At 39.0% G+C, this 26,252-nt stretch overlaps 1 protein-coding gene across 3 annotated transcripts in view; it reads right to left on the bottom strand.

Moving 5' to 3' along the window:
- Positions 1–296: 296 nt before the first annotated feature.
- LOC131430053 (kinesin-like protein CG14535) overlaps positions 297–26,252 on the bottom strand; it is a 377,655-nt gene continuing 351,699 nt past the window's right edge. Inside the window, exons 10-15 of one of the 3 annotated variants that reach the window (XM_058594676.1) lie at positions 8,789–8,992; positions 8,413–8,633; positions 7,978–8,347; positions 6,717–7,908; positions 6,548–6,652; positions 297–6,487 (exon numbers count right to left, since the gene is read on the bottom strand). In XM_058594676.1, coding sequence (XP_058450659.1) covers positions 5,740–6,487; positions 6,548–6,652; positions 6,717–7,908; positions 7,978–8,347; positions 8,413–8,633; positions 8,789–8,992 — 2,840 coding nt within the window. In that variant the 3' untranslated portion in view covers positions 297–5,739. Of the gene's footprint in view, positions 6,488–6,547; positions 6,653–6,716; positions 8,348–8,412; positions 8,634–8,788; positions 8,993–26,252 lie in introns of all 3 variants that reach the window. The other 2 variants (XM_058594674.1, XM_058594677.1) reach the window with 2 other exon arrangements.

Genomic DNA, 26,252 nt, shown 5'->3' on the forward strand with positions numbered 1-26,252 from the left:
GGGAAATACTGAAATAAATTTTACACAATTCACACCATCAATCCACTGATGACAACGATTTTCAATTTTCAGAAGTGATAAGGTAGCATTTTTCTTATTCACATCTTCCAGATATGTCTCTGAAATTAGTCTTCCACATTTTTTATTGCAAATGGGTTTTTTCGAAATACTTTAATTGCCAACAATGATCCACGGAAGTCTACCTGTTTGAGGTACCTAAACGTTATTAACTTACCTTTCAATTTCGGGAATTTCGGATATTGCAAGAAAAAAAAACAATCAACTTATCCTTTGATCACTTTGTATAAAATTACTTTTTTAATTATATAATGACCACGTTTGCCCGTTCATTCTCTAGTAATATTGTATAATATAATAGCAATAATAATAATAATAATATTTCATATATAATAATTCCATTCTACAATGGTATTGATTGGTAGCACAATATTCATCGATTACGTTACCGGCGTTGGTTGCAATCCGTTACACTACTCTATAATAATAATAATAATATATCTATGTATATAGTCGATTCCGGTAAAAGCCTTTTTTCCATTAGTTTTTTTTATTTGTATAGTAAAAATGCGATCAGGTGGCTGTTGCTGTTTGACGAAGAGACGACGGGGTGAATTTGGGCAGCGTGGAAAATTTTCGTTTCGGTTTCATTTCGGTTTTCGGATTTTTTTTCGTATGATTTTGGATGGTAAAACCTATTTGCATCTTTTTTTTCGATTTCCCCCCTTTCCTACTGTTCATCGTCGCTGGCAGTGTTAATCGAAATCAATCAGGTCTGTCATGGCTCCAATTTTTAATCTGCAATAAAATTTCGATGTTCGCTGCTGCTGCTGCAACTGAATTTGATTCAACGCGGGAGCCAAGCCCCAACGCGAACCAACAGGCCGCAAAGTTCGGACATAATGTCCTTTCACTTGGGGGAGGGAGCATGACGAAAGAGGGCGGCACGCAGGACGTTTGGAAAACAGATTAATTACGGCCAAGTTTGAAAAGTGGTCGGCAACCATCGGCTCGATAAACGGTCGTTGGTTTTTGATAGGTACAATTGCGATTGATTTTTCAACGCAAATGTTTTTTTTTCGCTGTTCGTCGCGACGTGCGAAATCAGTTTTATATTATTATGGGAATTAATTCAATTGGCGTAATTTGATTCAACAGATTTATGTGTGTTTGCTGGGAGTATATCACGTACGGGACTGTTGACTGGTGAGGTTTGATCACAGCTGCAGAAGCCGGCGATAAATTAATCTGGATTACCCCGGAGGTTGCTGACGTAGTTTTAACGTTGGGTGAATCTCATTTCATACGATATTTTGAATATTAACTTCATCATAAACAGAAAAAAAGGTTGAACGAAAAAAATCCGGTCAAATCGAGTTAACAATAATGTGTTTGCTAAATAATATTGCTGTTTGAATGTGACCTGGAATATCTCTTTCCAATCGATGAATGTTATTCAACATGTACAACATATATATCAAAAGGAATGTGGTGTTAAATAATTTAAAAAAAACTATAAATGTCTAGTAATCGATAATAGACACGGTTAGAGAAGTTAGCATCACTTCAAGAGGAGTAAGTGGATTATTTAGTAGAAAATAAAACGACGAAATCATTGGATGCTTAATTACATGCCACAATTTTTTTCTTCAAACCCAATATATTCCTGTATAATATAAGAAATAATTGAGTGACACTAATAATCAAAAAAATACAATCACCGACTAATGCTACCATGAAATAATTCTTGGATGCAGTAGTGAACTGAACAGGATGAACTAAACTTTTCAAATGTTTCTTCAAGTGAATCAATCTGTTTTTTTTTTGCTTTGAAATTATTGTTATGCGATGCAGGTTGGTGGATGAGAGTTTATCAAAACTAGTTCAACATTATTTTACTTCCTCTCTTGTTATTTTACTCTTTTCTTTCTTTAGTTCAATATCTTTCTTCTTGTTCCTTTCTCTTATTTATCATTTTTTCTTCCTAATCATTTTTCTTGTTCTTAATCTTTTAATTTGTTTTTGTCATTTCTCTTTCAATTTTTCTTCTCTTTTCTGCCTTTTCCATTATTCTATTTCTTCTTTTTTTTCTCTTTCAACGTATGCTTTTTCTGTTTTATTGTCATTTCGTTTCTGTTTTATATTTCTGTTCGTTTTTGTTTATTATTTAATTTCTTTTTCTTTCTTTCATTTCTGTTTTTTCTTGTTTGTCCCTTCTTTATTTGTTCAATTTCTTTTTGCATCCTTTCTTTCTCGTATCTTGATTTTCTTCCTTATCATTCCTATCGTTTCTATTTTTCTTTTTTGTTTAATTTTCATTTCAAATTAATGATGTCTTTTTGGTCAATTGATTTCGCGTCAAAACATTTATTATTCGTTTACGGCCAACTTTCATCTGGCTTGGCCGTTAAACGAAAAATAAATGTTTAGACGAGAAACCAATTGATGAAAAAGGCATCTTTTATTTCGAAACAACATTAATTGATCGCACCCGCATCAAATTTATTTTCATTTTTCGTCTTCCCTTTTTCTTGCATTTTGTTTTTGTTTATATTTTTATATATTTGTAGGTTTTCTTTTTAATTCTTTTTTAATGCTTTTATTTTGCTTATTTTGTTGATCATTTCCATATTATTTTTTGCTTATTCTTATTCATTTTTTATATCATGTATTTTACCCCGGTTTTTACCATTTTGGTCGTTCAGGAGTATATTCTTATTGATTTTTTTTACTCATTCCTTTTTCCTTTGCTTTTTTTAATAGTCCCTTTTCTTTTTCGTGTTTCTCTCATTTTCTCTCACTCACTTTGTTTATTGCTGTATTCAATTTTTTTTCTTGTATTCTCTATTTTTTCGGTTTGTCGTTCTCGTTTAATTATTCTATTTTTTCATGTAATCTTATCTATGATTATTCATCTTTACGTTGATATTTTTTATATTTCTCTTTTCCGTATTACAAGTTCGCATTCCGCATTCCGTACCTTCTACCCTTTTTTTCCTTCTTATCTTTCTTCTCCATTATCTTTGTTATCGTTTCTTAATTTTTCTTTCTTTGTATGCAGTTTTCGGTTTTCTTATATATTCGTTTTCTTTATCATTTTATATCGCTTATTCTGTTTTTCGTCTTCATTTTCATTTTATATTTATTTTTATTCATAATTCTACTTCTTCCTTCCTTTTTTCTTCGATTTTTTACTCATATATTTTTTCACTTATTCTCAATTTTTTTTTCTTACTTATTCTCGTTCATTTTGTTTTTTTTGCGATATTCAATTTTGTTTTTGTATTCTCCGTTGTTTTGGTTTCTTTTCTTCGTTCAATTACTACATTATTTCACTTATTCTTTCTCTTTCTTTTTATGCTTCTCTTTTTATGTATGTTTATTTCTTTTCATATTGATATTTTTTCAATTTCTGTTTTCCGTATTCCACATTTCGTATCCCGTATTCTGTATTCCGTATTCCGTATTCCGTATTCCGTATTCCGTATTCCGTATTCCGTATTTCGTATTCCGTATTCCGTATTCCGTATTCCGTATTCCGTATTTCGTATTTCGTATTTCGTATTCCGTATTCCGTATTCCGTATTCCGTATTCCGTATTCCGTATTCCGTATTCCGTATTCCGTATTCCGTATTCCGTATTCCGTATTCCGTATTCCGTATTCCGTATTCCGTATTCCGTATTCCGTATTCCGTATTCCGTATTCCGTATTCCGTATTCCGTATTCCGTATTCCGTATTCCGTATTCCGTATTCCGTATTCCGTATTCCGTATTCCGTATTCCGTATTCCGTATTCCGTATTCCGTATACGTATTCCGTATTCTGTATTCCGTATTCCGTATTCCGTATTCCGTATTCCGTATTCCGTATTCCGTATTCCGTATTCCGTATTCCGTATTCCGTATTCCGTATTCCGTATTCCGTATTCCGTATTCCGTATTCCGTATTCCGTATTCCGTATTCCGTATTCCGTATTCCGTATTCCGTATTCCGTATTCCGTATTCCGTATTCCGTATTCCGTATTCCGTATTCCGTATTCCGTATTCCGTATTCCCGTTTTTGTTCGATTTCTATAGACTGTCATTGGTAAATCATTCAACTTACCTTATTATTTCATTTTTTCAAGTTAATTAACACTATCTAGTTCTATTAACTTATTCAATTTGCTCTCTAGATATTCAATGAGGGTCGATGTTCTTTTTGTTCTTCTAATTTTGCTTCTGTTAATTTTATTCTATACTTGTTTTATTTTATCGTGAAGTATTCTCGATTTCTATTAATCAGTTTTTTATTATTTCGTCCTGTTTTTTATTTTATTTCGCTCTCAAAGTGTTGAGTTCATTACCTCACAGTTTTTTTATTTTTTATGTCATTTTTAAAAAATTTTTCATGTTGAAATATGCCGTCATTATGTGACGCCGTATTGATCTTTCGATCTTAATTTATTTGTATTCCTAATAATGGTAGCAATATCAAAGTTAGGTAGGATTCGATCGAACTCGTGGTCTAACTCACCACGATTTGACCGCTCCAAAATGATAGCATGGAAATAATAATAATAATAATAATAATTATGATAATAATTCCAACATAAATAGGATGTTTGGTAAAACATTTGTAGTTCTTATCATGCTACCAATGCTCTTTCTTTTAAAATATTCTTTTTCGATTGCTTTCGAAACTTCTAGATCTTCTAGATTTTTGCATACTTGAAATTCTTACGAAGACATTTTGTAGTAGGCAAAGTAAAATTACATTGTTGCATGCTTACCAGAGCGAATCTAAGAACAGCTTTATAAACAAATCGGTTGATGGCGTTGATGTTTGATTTCAAATTAAGATAAATAAATCAAACAACTTTTACCGTCCCGATTAGTTTTCTCCTTTTGGTCTTTAAATAAGATGATTCAACGAAATATGCTCATAAATTGAGTTGTTTACCGTGTATTTCTTTCAGTTGAAAATCATTAGAGCCTGGACGGCAATTAATTGAATGTTATTATAATTCTATTAATTGTTGCAACCAATTTAAAAAAAGCCGAAACGAGAACAAAGAAAAACGCATGAAATGATATTCACCGCAACTATTGTCCGATAATTAATAGACCAAACCCGCATTGTGGTGGCATTATGTTTTTTGCACGGTTTAAAATTACCGAACAGCTCCTGGAAACCGGTTGAGTGAAAAACTGATTCATCATGTTCGGAATAATTAGCTAACGAGAAATAGCGCGGCACACGTATTTATATATGTATCTAGAGTTCAGTTGTACAAACGGAAGCAACGAGGTGAAGCGACACTGCGAGTAGGCTTCAGATTTCTACTATTAGGTCGAATTATAGCCAATATAATGTATAAAATTGTTTACTGTACAAATAGTCGATAAATGCACCATCGATTTCGAAACTGAAAATTTTTCCTCTGATAGATCGAAACAGGTAATGAAATTGCGAATCAAGTAGGCATAGGCCTTCGCCATTCCTTTTATTTTTTTTTTTTGAACGGCTTACGACCGCGAAACAACAAAACAACGAAAAAAGGGTGCGATTCAGTTTATTGTCCTTCGGGTGTTTTCTCGCTAGACGATCTCCTAGGCTATTTTTGGTTTCAACAGACAACGCTAAGTCAGGAGCCAGTGGAGTGCTCTGACTTCCTGAGAGGATGCAAAAACAAATTAAGCTACTAAGCAAAGGTCCATTACACATTTACACGTGTCCCTAAAAATCACTCACGTCACCCTCCGTGTCCGGGTAGGTGCAGTTGAACGGATTCCGTAACCAGTGGCACAGGGATTTGTCGTTGCGGTTTCGTTTCTTGGATTTCTGATTCGCCCGTGATGCGGCCGAACCGAAGCTGGATTCGTCACTGTCACGAACCGTACCGACACTGTGGTAGCCACTCTCTGCCCTCCGCGAGATGCCGGAGTGCTTTGAGGTCCGTGGTGTCGAGTCGTGACCGCTGTCGTACGCCTCCGGAGTGGACAACGGCAGAAGAGGCAAGGTAGGTAGTGTTTGCTGTGCTAGCATCGATGAGCTGGCTCCTTTCAGCACATCCGGGTCATCGAGTTCCGCGAGAGGATTCTCGCGAATGTGTTCTTCCGGGTCGAGTAGATCTTCGGTGTTCTTTTCAAGTTTTGGCAAATTAGGATCCGACGCTCCGTCCGGGTGTCGCAGCGAAGCGTACTGCTCCATTCCGGCTATCGCTACGATCCCCGTTAAACTTGGCAACGAGTTTTGGCTGGGTGTCCGCGACAGGTTCAGCGATTGCCGACAGTCACGACATCGGGGACTTGGTGGCCGGTAGGCGGGTTCACTGCAAACACTAGCTGGACCCGTGTTGAAGCGATACGCCGGTTCACTGTAGACACTGCCGGCATCCCCAAGTCGAAAGGCCGGTGTTACCTCGGCCATCGCTAGCTGCGAGGTAAAGATCTCCCGTAACCTTGCCAGTTGGTCAAATTGGTTCCTGTGGAATTGTGAGCATTAAAGCGGATGGGTTCAAGGATGTTGGAGGGGTTACACTTACCGCATGCTATCTCCAATTACACAATCACTGAACGCGTCGCCACCGACGTTGAAACTCGATACGACCGAAAGCTCACCATGACTTAGGGCACTTAAAGGATGCTCCCTGTGAAAAAACATGCATTCAAGCAATTACCAAATAGAACGAACCTGAATTTTCCTAAACTTACCCTCCCATGGTTCGCGCTATATCGTCCTCGGTAACCTGTAACCCACAGTCCATCATTCCGGTGTTGTGACTGTTGTGGCTGTGAATACTCATGTTGTCCCTCGACACATGCCTGGAACAGAGCCGGTGGATGCTTTCGTGGGAAATTTCCCGCGAACCCAGTGGATCCATCAACGGAAGAGCAGGTGGTACTTCCGAAGGTCCACTGTCTTGGTCCTCTTCTTCTTGGCTATCACCGTGTCTACTGGTTGGTTTGTCACTGGCCCGCGATGAGGCAGGATGTGACCTTTCCGATTGGTTGTCGTTCGCTACAGCAACGGCGGTGGTGGTGTTGGTGGCCGTTCCCGTTGTCGTAGTCATGATAGTCGTTACGGCTGTAGTGTACGGTAAACTCATTACCGAGATTGGTTGAGTTTCCGGATTGTCTAGACTGTAGGCTTGTTTGAGACCTGTGCGCACGTGACTTTCCGAACTGTTCAACCCACAGCTAGTTGCAGTGAAACCTCGGAATGCAATTGGATTGACCAGTTCATCGTTTCGTTCCAGTTCCAGCACGAAACCATCTTCGTCGGATTTACTTGGTCGGAACTTGGGTGGATTGTAGCTCTGATGTCGGCTGTGGGCCGGAGAGTTATTCGCGGACATCGACTGCTGTAGCAACTGTATCGATTGGTTCTCGACCCACTGTCGTATCATGGATTTCTTGTGGTTATCCATGAACCCATAGGCTTGATTGGAATGGGCTGTCGGGGGAAGAAACACTTGTGTCGCACTGGCCGTTTTCGGACCGTCAACCCACGTTTCGTGGTTTTTCACGTGGTTGATTTCCCTCAGCATATGCCGAGCTTCGTGAACTTTGGATTTGGACATTCGTGGACCGTCGATCCACTTTTCCTCACTAACCTGTCGAGAGGGACTTTCTCGGGCGGCGGCGGAAGTGGTTGAGGCTCCCGCTGCTGATGGATTCGGTCGTCTTAGTGGAGATCCTTTCGGTGTGGGAATGTTCGAACCTTTACTGATACCGGTCATGTGCTTAAAGGCTCCGGCAACTATTTTGGGGGAAGCGTGTTGAGCAGCTATTTGGATTGCATTGGCTACCAGTTCCGGACTGGCAACCGGTTGCTGACCATAGTGCTGAGTCCGCTTCAGACTGTCGGTACGTGTGGGGATCGGTGCTGGGGCAGGATTTTGAGCTGTAAGGGGGGAAGAATAGGTATTGAAGTAATTCAATCTGATGGGAGGGGGCTGGGTTTCACTCTTACGCTTGGGAGTGGAAGTAATTTTCTTTTTCTGGGGTGAAGCTGTCACAGTCGGGGTCGGTTTTTCGGCGGCCGATCCTTTGAGTGCTTTGTTCATGGCACATCGATTGTCGCCGGAATTGAGACTTGGCAGATAGACGGGTGGGTGCTCGCCATCGGTTGCCTCGTCGCATGGTCCCATGTAGATTACGGTGTCCTGAGAAAAGTCCGAACTGGATGGATCGGGACCTTCGGAAGAGCTTCCGGTTTGGTGACCGGAAGATCCACCGAGCCCTGCCCCTCGATCGCCAAACAGATGGTGCCGTGGTTTTCGTCGGCGCATTCGATGAATACGAGACGCCAATTGGATTGTGGTCAGAGTATCGCTGTGAATCTGCGAATGATAGTTTAATGTAGGTGGTTTGGTCGTGTTCAAAATTTTACAGCACTCCGTTGTACCTGAGAATGTGCCACATGGGCAACGATTGCCACGTGACAAGTGAGTGGCGCCAGACAGTCCCGCAACAGTGGCGTCAACGGATGGTCCCTGTTTGGTGGATGTTTCTGACCGCTGAGTATTGCCAGCAGCACATTACCGATGCCGGACAGAGGCAACCCTCCGCTTCGATTGGCACAACCTCCGAGGTCGATTAGATGGAGCCGGCTGCGACCACCTTCCACTGTTTTTTTTCATTTCGATTTTCCAATCGAATGGGGCGGTTTTTAATTCAACGAGAGCAAAGAGAAAACACACGAAGAAGCATAAAGGAAACGGTGGAATTAAGTACGACTGCAAAACTATAAAAGTGTATTTATTGGTCGGCACCAAACTTACCGCCACGCTTGCCGGACAAACTGTACTGGTAGACGTGCAGGGTATAAATTAGTGCCGGCTCCAAGTTATTACTGCTGCTTTGCGCCCGTCCTGAGAGAGCCAAATCCAGGAAGAGCGCCGCCCGTTCAGCCGTCGGAGCTCGCAGTTCCGTGGGTCGACCGAGGAAGTCATCCCGCAAGTACATTCCCGGTGAATCGTCGGATTCTGCGACACGATGCGAAAGAAAAAAAAAGAGTTCCGAAAGTGTTAAAAGCTGTGATCGATTTATGGCGGTGAATGTAAGTTTCTAACTATCCGCCAGTTCCACACGTTTGACTCCGAAATCCGACATTGCATGATTGAATTTTATCGGATTACCTCTAACAAACCAAGCTAAAACTATGTAACGATGTAGAAGAAAAATGAACCAACTGATGTATGCCGAATCGTAAATATCGTTCAATTTTAAGTTTTCCAGCAGACTGTTTGCCTTGGCCACGAGATGTCACATGTGCGTATCGAAAGACGAACCATTTTCCGACGAACTCCCTAGCACGTAGCAGGGATTTTCCTAGGAGCTTTTGTCCCTTCTCGCTAAATGAGCCTTATAAAAATTCAGGTCACATATCCCGGTCGCATCATTTGGTTCAGTTCCTGGAATTTGATCAGGCGGGGGAGAGGACGAACTGTCGGAAAACCAGCTGCCACACGAACCGATGTAACAGTATCGATGCTATTACGGAGGTGAGACAGCTCTTCTATATTAACCATCATCGAACAATAGCCTAAATATCCTCTACCCGCAGTGCCAAGAGAAGCCCAACCATTTACGGTCGTGGAGGGATTGCCGTTCTTTTTTCTTCCCGAATCGATTTATGTGTGTCCGGAACTGGATCTTTAAAAAAGCATGAGAAAAAAACGAAGGATTCGGTCACACGTGTGCGACAACTTCCGCCCTGTAGTTTTCAGTAAGTTACACTCAACCGATTACCTGCGCTGATTGAGTGGGTGAAGGTTTTGTTTTCAACTTTTTTTTCCTAAACTCACCATCACAGGAATGGGAAAGGATCTCAATTAAGGGTGGCAGCCGGTTTGGATCGTTTTGACGATTATGAGGGCGTTCGATTTTTTTTTTCCTATTTTCTATTACAGAGATATCTTAGAGAGGGTTAGTTGGGAGAAGAGAAAAAAAAGTTTGTCATTTATTACGACACTGATTGAATGATTGGCACAGAGAGAGGGAGAGAAAAGAAAAAAGGTTTTCTAGGTTTGCTACGTTTTCCAAGTAGGCAGTTTGTTGATGATTTGTTTTTGTTAAAATTGTCAATCACCGTTTATTGATTGGCAATGATAGAAACTGAAAAGTTTGCATGAAATTGGGCTATTTTGAGGGTTGGTTTAGTGAATGATGCCTACAATTATAGGATCATTAGAAATAATGTTTGGAACAGGCTTTTGAATAAATAATCTTCCATAGCCTTTAAGTACTTTAACCTAAGCAGGAGACGGTCGAAAAATGTACAAATAATCTTATTTATGTTAGTCAACGGGAAAATCGAAAATGCTCAGCTGTAAACAAATATTTAATATTAGTGTGCAAATAAAGTTAGTTATTTTTTTCCTTCATAAGCAAGCGAATAATTTAATAACGCAATCATAATAATAGAAATTCCTATTATAAAACCTACAATTCTCCAGTTACATTTTCAACAATCTTCACAACAAATACTCCATTGAATCATTCGAATTTGCTACAATCCACATGAAATTCGACCGGAGTGAAATACTCCCTGCTACACCCCACCGCATTGCTCTTTGTTGGCTTTGTTAGAGGTGAAAAATGTTCCGCCTCCCCCACCCAAAAAACCTCCCATATCATACGGGCAGACAATTGGCCCTTCATGTTACATATTTGCATTTTACATTAAACTCATAATGACGATAACGATCGGTCAAGCTCGCTTTGACCGGGGCGACGTCAGGCTCCCCCTGATCCGGGGGCGACTGTGTGTGTGTGTGTCTGCGTATGTGCGCCAGACAATTCGTCAGTGGGAGCGACCAACGATGTGACAATGTCCGAGACCGACCGAAACCGATGCTGGCTCGGTAGGGTTGAGTTGTTAAATGACAAAATTTATCACTGAGTACCGACTGAACCTTTTCGGCGGAGGGCGTCAAATCGTAGCCGAATGGGAGCAGTGTCAGGGGAAAATGCACGGCTGTTGCCGTGTCCCTGTCAGTGGCGGACAAATGTCCAGTTATTTTGACTAGAAATAATACAATCAGATCGTATCCCACTTAAAAGGGATGCGGCCAAGCGTTTCGTTTGGAAGTGTAGCCAGTTTGTTGGTCGAATACAATAAATCTCTAACGGGTTGTTCAAGCGGCTGGAGAACTAAAAATAACATCAGCTTACTGCTTTTGTGGTTGAAAACTAAAAACCTGTTTTAATCCACTTAGTGGTGTAATAATGCCTTACCTATGTCACTTGTAGTCTCTACTAGAACCTCTGAGAACCACAGTGTTATGTATCCTTCGACTCATCTAGACGGTAGAAGTGACGTAACGTAATCATTTTTCTCAAAAATGGCCCAACCGATATTAACAAGCTTTGCCTCGTTTGAAAGCTATTATTGGTCTATTGATCAAGTTCGAATATCAAGTGGCTATTTCTTTTGAAGAGATGAGATCTTCTATTTGAAATTAACTTAGTTAAAATTAGTTAAATCGTCTCTGATAAATGAAAATCAGTTCCATTCTGCAGTTTTCAATCATCATTACTTTCGAAACGACAAATCAGTATTCCTGAGATTAGTTTGTTGGGCCATCAACCACCTAGATTGTGAATAATTTTGTAATCAGTTTTGAAGAGACCGCATGATTTTTGCATGATCACATATGAAAAAATTCTTAAATTGTAAAATTTGCACTAATCACTCTATAACTCCGAAGCTGGGAGTTGAATCTGAATGAAATTAAGGAATATTTTTTTGAGATTTAGAACGGTTTCAAAATGAAATTAAGATTGTGCAAATAGAAAAGTGAGTGCAGATATCTTAATTTATTTTGCGCATATCATCCTCTAATTCGGGTACCGGAAGTCGGAATTGTATAAAATTTAGGAATTTCTGTTTTATTCAAATCTTAGCTCGTTGAAATCGGCCCTATCTTCTTAGATAAAAGTGCACAGAGCGAAAAATCATGTAAATGTGTATCTTCATATATATAAAATAAAATATATATACAGCAATTTTATGAGAAAATTATATACGATCTCTCAGAATTTCGTAATATTTGGAAGAAATCGTTCACCATCGAAAAATATTAGATCCGTATTTTTTTATTTTGCCATTAGGATGAGGGTGGATAAAAATATTGATTATTTTCGATTTTCTTCCAAAACTATCAGGTGTACAACTTTGCTTCCGCCGTTTTCCGATAGGTGGCTGTACCGGCTGAAGCTGGTTAAAATACATAGATGATAATGCCTTTAAAGTGAGTGTGTACAGTGCCTAACGAATTGTCATCGCCGTTTCAGTGACAGTTGTTCTTGTTTTCGTATTATTCACGCTCGAAAATGTCTGTTTATGTGCCCAATTCTCGCCATTTGCGGTGAAGTTTTACTTTCCTGTTACAATTCGAAAAAAAATGCCACTGGAGCGCATCGAATGCTCTCAGAAACTTACGGTGATGCTGTTCTGAGTAAAAGAACGTGTCGGGAGTGGTTTCAACGTTTTAAAAATGGTGATTTCGATGTCGAAGACAAACATGATGGTGGAAGAGAAAAAACCTTCAAAGATGAATAACAATTTACTACGAGCTCTTAAAACCGGGTGAAACCATCACAGGAGATCGCTACCGAACGCAACTGATGCGCCTTAGTCGCGCGCTAAAAGAAAAGCGGCCACAGTATCAAGAGCGACATGGCAAAGTCATCCTCCAACACGACAATGCTCGGCCTCACGTCGCAAAAGTGGTCAAAAAGTACCTGGAAACGCTGAAATGGGAAGTCTTGCCCCAACCGCCGTATTCCCCAGATGTCGCCCCTTCTGACTTCCACCTATTCCGTTCCATGGCACACGGTCTGGCAGATCAACATTTTCAATCCTTCGAAGAGTTGGAAAAATGGATTGCTTCATGGATAGCGCCAAAAAAGGACTAGTTTTTTCGAGCCGGGATCCGAAAATTTCCGGAAAGATGGGAGAAGGTTATCGCTAGCGACGGACAATACTTTGAATAATACATCTGTAAGCACTTTTTCGTAATAATGCTTTAAATTTTGGAAAAAAAACGGCGGAAGCAAAGTTGTACACCTAATACATTTATTTTTAAACACATAACTTTTGAACCACTCGACCGATTCTTCTAATTTGTGGATATTTTGTCCAGTAATGTCTGCAGTTTTTGGGAAAAATATGTGAATATTACAAAGTTGGAGTTTTGAGTTTTAGAACGTCATTTGTATACCCTTTTGACAGTTTCATGGTATGTAATTTTATATTTTGCTTTGAAAGAGCTTAAATATATTTACATAACATATCTACAAATTATCAATTTATCAATAAAAGTTATGAATTTATCAATAACATCTTTTTTAAAGAAAATCGAGAAAACACGGAAACTACGAAAACTTACAATTTTCAAAAAATGTTACTCAAAAACAAAAAAACATACATCGCCAATTTTTGTATGTGTTATGTAAAAATGCTTCAGCTTACAGAAAAAAAATCAAAATGACATACTGCCCATTCGACGCAAACCATGAAAACCTTTATTTTTCCTAAAAACTATAGGCAATTGTCTTGGTGAAATAGTGATTTTTTCTTCAACTTATGAGGTCCTTAATTTTTGCTTTCAAACTGTCTTACAACGCTATGTGATTATTTTTCTTTTCTCACGATAGTCGACGAAAATTACACCATGTGAATTCCATAATACTGAAAAAAATTATAAAATCATGAAATTTCACACATAGTATTTAGAAAGTTCGTACTTCGTAATCATCATATGAATTTGACAATGATAGCGCCATCTGTGTGTCAGTCACACGACTTATTGAATGATGTGCTACATGTTAATTGATGTGATATCTAGCCATCGCTAGATTACGTATAATTTGCATTTTTTGCAGTGTGAGATTTTCTCAAAAATGCTACATTCACACACACCGACATTTTGTAATTTCACCTTATATTAGTTTCTAGTCAAATTATTACACATCCAAAAAGACAGAACGATCGTGACGCGATCTATCGCTAGTCGCTTTGCAACACAACACACCGTGGTTACTTTGACAGACATGTCATTTTTATCAGGAATCAAAAACAAATTGTACTCAGTCGCGCATCTGCGTGTCATCGATGTCAAGGTTCGTATCGCATCGCGTCACGTGTCACATTCACTCTGACATCACCCTTTGCTAGCGATAATCGTTTCGGTCGCGTATGATGCCGCAATTGGTAAGCATTTGTTTGCTTAATGATGCGCACTAGTTGCGACATGTCCCGCGTCTAGTACGATAAAATTGACTGCCGCTGGTTGGATTTTTTTTTCTAAATTGCTCCGAAAATGTTCATTCTGGTCATCGAGCACGAGCCCATTATCTGGAACCACTGCAATCAATCTAGCCGAAATGCTTGTGGCGGAAAAATGACTCGCCCCTCCCGCCGGCAGACCGATGATGGACGTCAGTAACTTGCCCGAAACTGCTATGATGAAAACGAGCGACTAAAGTGTGTTTTCATGTACACCAGTTAATCATGGGAAAAGTAGTATGTACCCCTCTAGTCAGGCCTGCTAACACCTTCGTAACCGGTCAACTCTTCACGCTGTTGATGAATTTTCGCTTATTTCTCAGCTAGACTGAAAAAACCGGGGGAAAAAATCAACAAACAAAAATACACCTAAATGCAACCAAATTGCACTAACTCGAAGAGCGACCTTCTACGATTCGACCTCGGGACAGTGAGCCAAGATGATTACCTTCAGGGACCGGCTGCAACCGCTGTAGTACTATTAGTAGTAGTAGTAGTAACATTCGCAAATGTCTGTGCAAGTCACGTGTGCCAAAGGTTCTGCTCGGTTTGGAGCTTTTCGGAACACCAGAGTAAATACGTGCCAGAACATGGAGCAAAGTTCGTGCGAATGGGTTATACAGAACGACGCTGGAACCAAGCTGTTTGGTGGGTTTTCTGGGCGCTTGCAGAGGGAAATAATAAAACCGACCCGAGTCAGTGCCGGAATGGGAGACTTAATGTGACCGAACACACTCTCACCTTTTCTTTGCTTTCCGGTAAGCCACCCGAACAAACAACTGGATTCGATCGAGTAGGCGGGGGGTTTTTCTGGCCAGATTAAAAGTTTTAAAGTCATGTTTTTCATTTGCTGGAATGAACTTTTTCCATTAGAAAGGGCTTAAAGCCCCGTCTAGTTTCAATTAGTGCGATCTCGGCTTCTTATCTAGGATAAAAACGAATCCGTCGTCAGTTTACTTATTAAAGTGCTTCAAAACTCTCATTTGCTTTCGTTTTGCGGTCGTTGCTTGTAGAAGGTAGACTGCACTTACGATATTGGCGCGAAGATTCAATTCTTTTGTGTAGCACCCACCCATCGGAAAATAATTACGTTAATAGCAATTTATTGCCTATAGTTGAAACGACGGCTGAATGCTTCAATCCTCCGCACTCGGCAGAAATCAACCCTGATGGGAAGGTCACCAGCGAACATTTTCACAACACAACCAGCACACGAAAGAGGAAAAATTATTCATTCACCAATTTCCGCCTCGCTTTCTACCCCGGATGGAACTCCGCACGGAAACAGTTCACCATCCAGTTCGCGCGGATGTTCCGGCACTTTGCTAGCCCCCAGAGCCGGGATCGAACAACGAAATTCCCAACTCATTACCGTAATGATTTGCTATTATCATTCTCCTTAAACGTTCGCATTTATCAGACGGAGGCAGAAGGCAGAAGAAGCAAACGAGACACAATCGACAAGAGTGGGCAAAAAAAAAATACAACATACTAGGGGTGGTGGCATAAACCCATCCCACCACCCGGATCGGTTCTTACCGCTGGAAACGACTAACGTGTTCTAGTTACGATTCCGACGCTAACAGGCGCAGCGTGCCAGCACGAAAAAGTGGAAGCAACTACGCAACAGTCAGTCGTTTCGTGAATGGTCGTAAAAACCGTAAGTCATAAACGTCCGGCTTTTTTTTCGGAGGAGAAAAATGACAGTAAAATTGGCACTTTGTTTGAGACGAATTGATTTCTGTTGTCTTCTGGCAGGAGATAGAACCAACAGAAGCTTGTAGTATTCGAAATTAATATGGACAACAGTCGTTACCCGACTGCAGATATAATTACTATACAATGCAAATCCAATGATTTACACCAAACAAAACTCACTTTTTCGTTTAATTTCGTATCTTAATTAATAAGAGCATATCAACTATCAACTTTGTTTGTCAATTAAATTGAAATTACCTCAACAACTCGAGAATTGTTACCAATGCAAACGTAATATTATTTGGTGAACATATGAATAACCTTTCTATCCGGATTTTAGTTTCTACGAATATCGACACGTTTCCATAAATGGCGCTCAAATAAAACTACGTACGAACGGCGATTTTGTTCTATCTAAATAGAAATCCGGACGTATCAATTATGTAACTTGTAATCATGCTTGGATACCTAAAATGTGATGTGTTATATTCACAGTACTATCACAAGAAAGTCTAAATCTAAAGATAAATCTGTTTTAAAGAACTACTACATTAATAGGCAAGCAATGCGTAAATTCTAAACAAACCGTGTGGTTTCGAGTCCAGTGTTGCTAAGCTCGCTTATATTGTGCAGATAATTCTCACTCGTGTGCCATCAGTACATCTGAAATTCCCGTGTGAGTGTGCTCCCCGTGGTTTTTTTTCGTCCTTTGTTTTGCTATCGCAGTGCTCATCTGTGAGTGGCGATGAAACACCGAGCACTCCTATCGTGCATATTCCCCCGCTCACTCTTTCGTTGGTCTACTAGTCGGTGTGCACACTCTCACTGAAGCTGTTTCTCACAGATATTCGCACTCGCTCCCACTCGCGCTCTTGCTCTTACTCACAACTTAGCGCCCACTCGTACTCTTATAGCGTATTTGGTTTTGGTCCGATGCACGGGGTGCTAATATGCAATCTGATCAAGCTCGTACATGCTGTGATTAACACTCCTAATCAGTGCTGTAAAACTTCATACAATTCAATTGAAACTGAATGTGGAACACATTGACGATCTCTCTAATGCAGTAAACTTCACTCTCTGACACACACAATGTTTGCTGACGGCCCGAACGGGCAGCGTTCAGTCATCACTCGTTTCTCTTCAATCGAGGCTCGGTTTAACCACCGTCAGTTGATCTCTTGAAGTAACAAAATATCTCTTTCAATAGTGTGAGAGCGGCCTTCAAATGAGGTTCATGTAAACATTCGATTTTTTTCAAGATAATAGATGAAAGACAAACCAGATAGCTGAAATATCAATCACAGAATACACATAAATTAATTGTTTCCTTCTTCAGTTTTCATTTTTAATACTTTACTCCCTTTATAGTTCTATTCGTTCGAACTTTCTTACTACCAAGAGCGAAGGCAATGGAGGAGCTACACTACTTGGCACTTGAAACTGAGCAAGCAAAACTTCAAATGACTATCAACGATTAATCAACTGACGATGAATTCCGGGAGCTTCACTTGAAAATAACGGCAAAAGTCAAATGAATTAGAAGGGATATGCTGACGGTCAGCGGCCATAAATTTCATTTTCAACTTATATTATTCGATTGAAAATGAAATTTTACCGCACTGCTCCTAATACCAAGCCTCAAAAAGTTACGCGAAGGACCAAGCCTCAAAAAAAGTTGGAACAGTAACTTTGAGCTGTCGTAGCTCAGCTGTTTTTCAACGGATCTCAATAAATTTTACACCCTCGAATTTTGTACAGTTCACAGATTATTTTAAGTATGTCATTATTGACAATCGGTTAGGAAAAATCAATGAAAATGTGATTTTTCCCGTTCCAAGTTTTTTTTCACGCACAAAATATGCCCTATCTCATTTAGGGGTTAGCCAAATTTTGTGCTAGGGCACATAACCGTTTTCATTATTTTTACGTTTCGTCTTTGACTCATCAGTGCAGAGCAGTTCAAATTGAACTGCTTAGTGCTAAACTCGGCAGTTCATTTTGAACCGCTAAGCAGTTCAATTTGAATCGCTCGGCAGTTCAATTTGAACCGCTGCACGCCAGAAAAGACATTGCACTTCGTTGCAAAACAAAAAGTGTTCTGTAAGTAGCAGTAACTTTACGTCTGCTTAGCGGTTCAAATTGAACTGCCGAGTTTAGCACTAAGCAGTTCAATTTGAACTGCTCTGCACTGATGAGTCAAAGACGAAACGTAAAAATAATGATGCCCTATCTGCATTTATGCGGCACCAGCATTGTGAATAGAATTTTGAGAACTTCAACTTTCTCGCGTCATAACTTTGTTGTTAGTCAACCGATCTTCGAAATTTGTTCACCATTGGAATAGTACTAGTTTCAGAAATGAAATGCACTAAAACATACGTAAAATAGAGTTGTCTACTTAAAGTTATAGAGGAAAGAAGACCACAAAAAAGATGGGATTTTTTACAATGGTCGTGAATATCTCTGAATTCAAAGCGATGACCTATATTTTTTATACATTATTCGATTGCTAGTCAACCCAGCTACAATTTATGCTAAGCTGACGTTTTTGCACCATCAAAAACAACCTGAAAATATACAGTGAAAATTTAAATATTGACACATATTACAAAAAAATTATTTTTAACATATAAATCAAAAATGAAAGCGATGACTTGTACATTTTTTGCTCTAAATTGTTAGAATCATTATCATAAAGATTGTTTTGATGAATAAAATTATATATTCTCTCAAAACTACTAAAATTATTGATAGAAATACATTCAATTTCTATCAGTGGAAATATATTGCCTAAAAATTTCAAGCCAGAACAGTTACGTTATTGACTAATATAATTTATAATTGTTTATATTTTGAAATCAATTTATTTACAATTTACTCAAAAATGAAGGCTTCGATTTTTTTTCGATTTTTGTGCTATACCAAAGAATGAACACATAGATTCAAATAATTTTTATGTACATATAAAACAAACTCAATTGATATCTACCACAATTTTGAACTTGTCCAACATTTCCGTAGAATCTAACAAATCGGTGCAGGATCGGAAATTTTAAAATTTCTGTTATGCCTTCAACGTTTCAGTATACACTCTAACCTCAATTTACGCGCAAAGTCGTGGGTGCGTAAATTAAATTTCGCGTGAATTGAGATTTTATTGCATCAAAATATGTTTTCATACTTCTATCGTTTGCAATCAATAGAAACTATAATTCTTAGAGACTCATAATTTTAATTTCACCAATAGATTTTTAGTTTTTAAATAAAACGGAAATTTTAAACTTTTGAGATCGCTATGTACAATAAGAAAGTAGAACTTGAACTCGTGGCGTAACGATGCCCTTCTCATCATAAACTAGTATAACCTACAGAGTAAAGCAGTTCTCAGATCGATAGACCATTTCTGAGAAAACGAAGTGAGTTCCACTATTGCAGGTATTTCCGAAACAGGAGTCCGGGAACCGGTACAATCGAAGTCGGTTCGAGAAAAGTGACTGGGATCCATTTCCGAGTCTATAGTTAGCTCGCTGTGCTAATGGATGGTGTTTTCTTTTTCCACCGTACCGATGTGTACCGGTTTTGCAGTGTCATTTTGTATGACGGTTTTGACACTCATCGCCATATAATTTCGGAATCGATACTCGGATCGGAATGAAATCAAACGCAGTATCTTTTGAGACAATGAGAGCTTTAATTTGAATCAAGATTTGTGAAAATCGGTTTAACCGTTGTTGATAAATCGAAATGAGTTCCGTTTCTTGAGCTTTTCTTCACTATTATCGATGCTTTCGGAAGCGGAAACCGGGAACTAGTAGTCCCAAAATTGGTTTATATATCCTTTAACTAACAGTTGACGTATGTTCGATATCCAACCTGGATGGATTCTTAGTGTCAGTTGAATCGTAGCACCAGCGATTGAATGGTTCTGTACTCTATGAATCGGCTGCAAAGTCTGTTGAAACAGATGGTCCAATTTCACAAAGCGAAATGTAATATCACGGCTTCCCGAATAAAAAGCGATAGCAAACTTACATCAAAATAATAGTTCATTTTAATATCATTGCTTATTTAAGCATTATATAATTAGTGAAATGATAAAATCATGCATTGCAATTTTTCCGTAATTTAGAGATGATATGTTTTATGTAGGTATGAGGCCAACCAAAAATTTGATAATTTCTAGAGAAGTTTAATAAATTTTAATAAGTTATTTATTTATGGCTATTATGTATAATTATGTTATTCATTTGGTATGCATCAATAAGAGAAATATGCTTTTCGAAACCGTAAATTATGTTCACTCAACGACAGTTAGAATAAATTTTAGCCATTTAGTCATTGTATTTTACATTTCAATGTTATTGTGGAAATATTTTGGTTTTGGAAATAACTTAATTAGATATTACTCTGGTCATGCGGGTAAAAATTTTAAATACTCTATTCAGCTATTTTGACTGTTAATTCCACGAATATCATTTGAAGCTCTTTTGCCAGTCGGAGATAAGGCATAATAAGATATACTTTAACTAATTTCTTATGATCGGATTTGCTTGAAATTATTTGGATCGATTTTTCGGTGCCATGCTTAAAAGCATGCGCTTGATAATGGAATTTTTATACTTAGTGTTCTTGCTCTAGATGCATAATTTATGTCAGTTTTAAAATTTAAATCTAGTAATTATAACAATATAAACTGGCAGGCCCAGCAGCGTTTTATCAGTGTTTCAAATATACAAATATAGAACGGCAACGTATATCAGTTTTAAATTTAACAGTAGAACTGTTTGAATAAATAAAACTAAAACGGCTTGCTGGGAATACGTTTGTTTCAGTTTCAGTTATATTATAGACCACCCATATGAATCTTGCAGCTGCTGAATTTGCTCTAAGTATAGGTTGAAAATAGGTTAGGCGGTCTCTGAAAAAAATCGAGTGCATTTTCATTATTTCCCTATTTCACATTTTACACCGTGACTCAGGAGCAAGAAGTCGAATCCGGATGAAATTAAACAGCAGGCTATGAGATTATAAGGCTTTATTTGAATCTGAGTTAAAGAAAATCAGTTGAACTTCTTGAAACCGAAGCAAAGATATTGTATCCGATTTCACCACAATTCGTTGATTGAAAGTGGAACATTCGCAAAATAATATTGCGGCTCTACTAATGAGTCAACTATTGGTACAATAGCGCTATGAATCGTAGCAGAATTCAAGATTGTGACATAGACTAGATAATCGTTCACAGTCCAGATTATTGCACTATGCATCGTAATTTTATGTTAACGTATTTTTGATACATTTTTCGACAAAATTTTGCTGTGAATCATTTATGGGTTTTTGGGACCTCAATTGTGCTGTGAAATTTTGTCCTCAATATGGAAGGAATGAGTGATTGAACGATATATTCAACTAGACATTAGTATTGCAATCGAGGGAACAATTAATCCATTTTTCTCGAAAACCAACTTGCAGAATAATTTCCAAGAGTAGTTGAAAATGCATTGCTAAGAAATGTATGAACTGGGTAAAATTTCCTTTCCTCAGTGAAATATCTTCTCATTCGCTTCCATTCGTCAGCCAATAAGCACTGACCATAAATTCTGCCGCTCCGACGATTCCCAGCAGGGAATTATCAGGGAAACCGCAGTGATGAAGGCATTAAATGAATGGAAATCAGCATTTTATTTCATTTCCCACTTCCAGCAGGAGTTTACTCACTTACATACACACTCCTGACCAGTTCTATTCATTACGCTGCGCCACTACAGTGCACCTTGGAGAGCAATATAGGTAGGTAGGTAGGTAGGTAGGTCCGGCATTCCTCCGTGAAGTCCTCTCTCTCTCTTTTCATCCCTCCGCCAACTTGGTTTGAACTATCAGTGTCGGATGTTTTCATTCTTGGCCGAACAGACAAACCGAGTCGAAGAGGATGCTTCTATTTATTCATTTTCATTCCTGCACCCATTTTCTATTGCCAGGGCGGGTCCCGATTAGCCATCGCCGGCTGTGCACTGGTTTCCTACTCGGGACCAGCCGGCACACTACCAGGTTGGCCACTCTCCCAGAGGAGGCTCTCGTTTTTCAATGACCGGATACGTTAGATTAACATTTTTCAACCCCGTCTACCCGTCGGTCGACGGAAGAAGGCCGTACAAAAAAAATCGCTGTGGCGATGAAGCCGACAAGAATTAGCCGGTTTCCGGAGTGACGGCTTGGTTTGGGGTCGGCTCGGCCGCAATGTGTGTTTGTGTGGGTAAGGCGTGAGGAAGTGTGGTCTCCGTTTCAAAGCGACCGGATAACTGTTGAAACGGAACGAGCTGCTGAAAGAAAACAGTTTCAATTGTCCGTGCCTGCTGGGAAATGCGACTTTTCGCACAGTCAATGACGGATGCGGATGGGTTTCCACGGCAGCCGACCAGCAACTGTTTAATGACGAGTTTGTAGTTTATGTTGATTTCTAATCATGGTTCTGTCGGTGGACAGAATGGAAAGCTGGCGGCAGTGGCATCCAATGCGGAAATTGTTCTCAGTTTGCTTACGGTCTTCGGATGCGTCGTTAGTTTGGATTAGCACTTCTACGTCAACATCTGTCTCTGTCTTGAAGGTAGTGTAGTGCTGTTTGATTGTTATTACTTTAATGATTGGCCTACTTAAATAGCGCAAAATTGCTGTTCAAAAATTCGGTTTTTATTGTAGGGTTGTCCCTGCATTGGCCTCGCCCGGCAGTGACTAGTTTGGAAGTAGCTACCGGTACTAATAAAGCTAATGAAGGTACTACTTGCTAATCGTCTTCACTCCCCGAAACTGTTCTTGTTATTTAAGTACCCTGGGAAGTGACCAAACACATCTCCGAGGACAATCCTATTGAGCAAAGGTCACACTTTGCATGATCGATGAAGTTGCAGTATGAATCTTTACCGTGTGCCATTCCTTTGCAAGCCATAAGTTTTACTCAGTCATCGAAATATTTCATTTAACACTTCATTGAATCTTGAATTGTTACATTGCTGACAACACAAAGAGATTTTTTACATAGGAGTTATTCTAAAAATACCGGCTGAAAAGGTAGTAAAAACAGGATCGACTTCCGTCGGTTTGGATGAAACTTGGCACACGTCTTCAATATGGCAAACCATTTGTTTTGCACGGTTTCAGAGACCAATTTGACTTTCCATCGAAAGGGAAGTATGGCGGAATTTTTCCCCGGTATCCGGAATGGCGTGCGAGTGGTACGTATGCATCTACGTAAGGCAATTCCATCTTACATCATTTGTGGTCAAGGTGGGACACATCCGTGTAAAACGCTGATTACCTATGAAAATCAGCTGGTTACATGTCAGTTTTGTGAACAACCTGCACACTACGGTAAACCTTGCACCGAAACTGCGAAAAGGACATCTTCAACCAAAGACAAGGTCAACCGTTCAACAATGGAAACTAGTGAGCGCAGTACTCCTGTTTCACCATCAAACCAACCCGCAACTGCAACCAATGTACAACAAGGCGCATCTACGGCAACTAGCAACGAGCTCAAGACTGCGAACATCAAGGAAAACGAATAGAAGACGGAAATCAACAACAAAACCACCGAAGCGGCAATGGATGACGAGACAAGTCACGAACAAAGTGCCCCTCAATCCTCGCAGGAGAGAAATGGAAGCTCCTCTCCTCCTGGAAAAAGAGTGACAACGAGATCCACTTCATAAAATGTATTATTTAAAAAATCGGCTAATTCGGCCACGTAAAGCTTGTACGCAAATAGGCCAGAATAAAAATACCTTTTAAATAAAACAAAATATAAAAGAGTTAAAAAAATTAGTAATACTTATTTTCAGAAAATTTATTTCTAGGTTTTATTTTCTGAAAAAATAACAACTCAACATTTTTTTCATTGTGTATACATTCTCCATATAGTCCAAATAGATACGTGAAACGCTCTTTTGAAAAGTCATTCTTGGGTCGTATCGATATCTCCATCCGTGAAAATTAAATGGTTTGTCGCATTGGAGACGAGTGCAAAGTTTCTTTTAAACCAGTATATGTGAAGTCTGATGATCTGCTACACATTTCTGGAATTGTTCATTCATTAAAAGTATATCACGTAAAATATACTTTTTATGGTTAATTCAATTTTTGCTTGTTTGAATGAAAGCTTCGCTCTAGGGTGGTTTTGCTCTTTCTATTTTGATAACTATGGAAAGAGTTAAAGAAAGAAAAGATTGAAAACAAGTCAAAATTTAGTAAAGAGTAGTCACGGGTACACGGAAAAAAATCCATTACTGCTGTCGTGATTAGAAAATCATGAAACCAATCATTTTAACTTCTCATGAAATCATGGGCAATAAGTCTTCTCTTATGAAAATTAATCATGGTCCGAAAATTCGTTACTTGAGGAATGTATTTCTTTCAAAGCTCGTAATTCCAATTTTCTACCCGGATATCACTTTGAACCCTCTGCCCAGAGCTGCTATATGAAATTTTGCACGATGAAGATTGGAAAGCTTATGTCACTGGACTGCAGGCTCTACAAATCACCATATATTGAGTGTCCGAGAGCCGATCTGTCAAAACTTAAATTCTCTTCATATTACACTCACCAGGCCGCTCATTGATTGCCGATGCGATTGATATTATCTTCATTTCTTCTATCACTGCTTGATTACGATGTGACTAAATATTAATCAAACAGCATAAACATTGAATTATATTCATTTACATCAATAAACTCCGTAGTCCGATGACTTTTAGCAAAGAACTCTCATTGATTTTTTTTACTTCAACAGAGAATAGGAGAATGAGAGAGAAAACAAAAAAGTCGCCTGTCTTTGACTGAGTATACTTCTACTTGGGAAGAGAACTATCGAGTATCTCATTTGGCAGTCACTTTCACCGTACAGTTGACGATGATTTTAGTCAGTCTGCAACTCTGCCTCTGCCTCAAGTAATGTGATGGATTGCTTAATAGATTAATGTTTAGGCAAAAAGCACACATTGAAAAGCAAGAACCGAAAATTGACATCATAAGAGACTAAGCACAGCTACGCTTTTCATTTGGCAATCATCAATGTTACATTTTGTTATATCTGAATGTATTTTTATAAATTTGATGTGACTTTTGTTATTGAATAATGTTTTTTTTTTATTTAAAAGATATTTTATTCAGGCCTATTTGCATACAAACTTTACGTGGCCGATTTAGCTGAGTTTTTAAATACATTTTTTTTGTATTGGATCTCGTTGTTACCCTTTTTCTAGGGGGAGGGGAGCTTCCATTTTCCTCCTGCGAGGATTGAGAGGCAGTTTGTTCGCGGTTCGTCTCGTCATTCATTGCCGCATCGGTGGTATTGTTGTTGATTTCGTTGCTAGTTGCTGTAGATGCGCCTTGTTGTACATTGTTTGCAGTTGCTGGTTGGTTGGATGGTAAGTTGTTAACTGCAGCTGGTGTACTTTGTTCTATAGGGGATACGTTGGATGATTTCGTTGAAGGGGATGCTTCACTGTTGTTGGTGACTGTCACATGCGTACTCGGGTTGCTTGGGGTTGGTGTGAAGGAAGCACCGTTATTGTTATCTCCTTGTCCGGTTTATCACATGGCTTACCGTAGTGAACAGCTTTTTGGCAATATTGACATGTGGCCATCTGATTGTCATAGCTAACAAGTGATTTGCACGGGATTCTTGTATCCTGACCGAATGTCACATAAGAAGGTATAGGCCACCTCAAGCGCATGCGTAACAAACGTACGCCATTTAGAATACCTGGGAAAAAAATCTTCCACTTTTCTTTTTCGATAGAGAGAATCTCTCCGTATTGGGACATAGTTTTGCGGATATAAAGATCGATGACGCTTGAGTGAAGATCATGCACACGCACTTCTATAGCACCATCTTCCATATATACTGGAATGTTGTACTTGATATTTTCATGCTCCACATAGTGCACATTATTATTGTCTTTTGCGAATTGAATTGCATCCAACTCTTTATAGAACTGGATATAAACAACATTATTGGTCTTATTGCATTGAAGTAAATGCACACGTTTAATGTCAAGATGCATTTGCTCCTTAAGCAAACCGTCAAGTTCTCGTATCGAAGGTCGAATTTTGCACTGTCTGAAGTCAACAACAATTTTATTCTTTCGTGTCGGCGGTAGCTTTTGTTCGTTTGGTTCACTCATGTCGAGGTCGTTCTATTGTTCACTACACAGTACTGTACTTGGATTCTTCCGTCCCGAACGTAAGCGGTTTT

Source organism: Malaya genurostris, chromosome 2, assembly GCF_030247185.1.
Source record: "Malaya genurostris strain Urasoe2022 chromosome 2, Malgen_1.1, whole genome shotgun sequence".
NCBI lineage: Eukaryota > Metazoa > Arthropoda > Insecta > Diptera > Culicidae > Malaya > Malaya genurostris.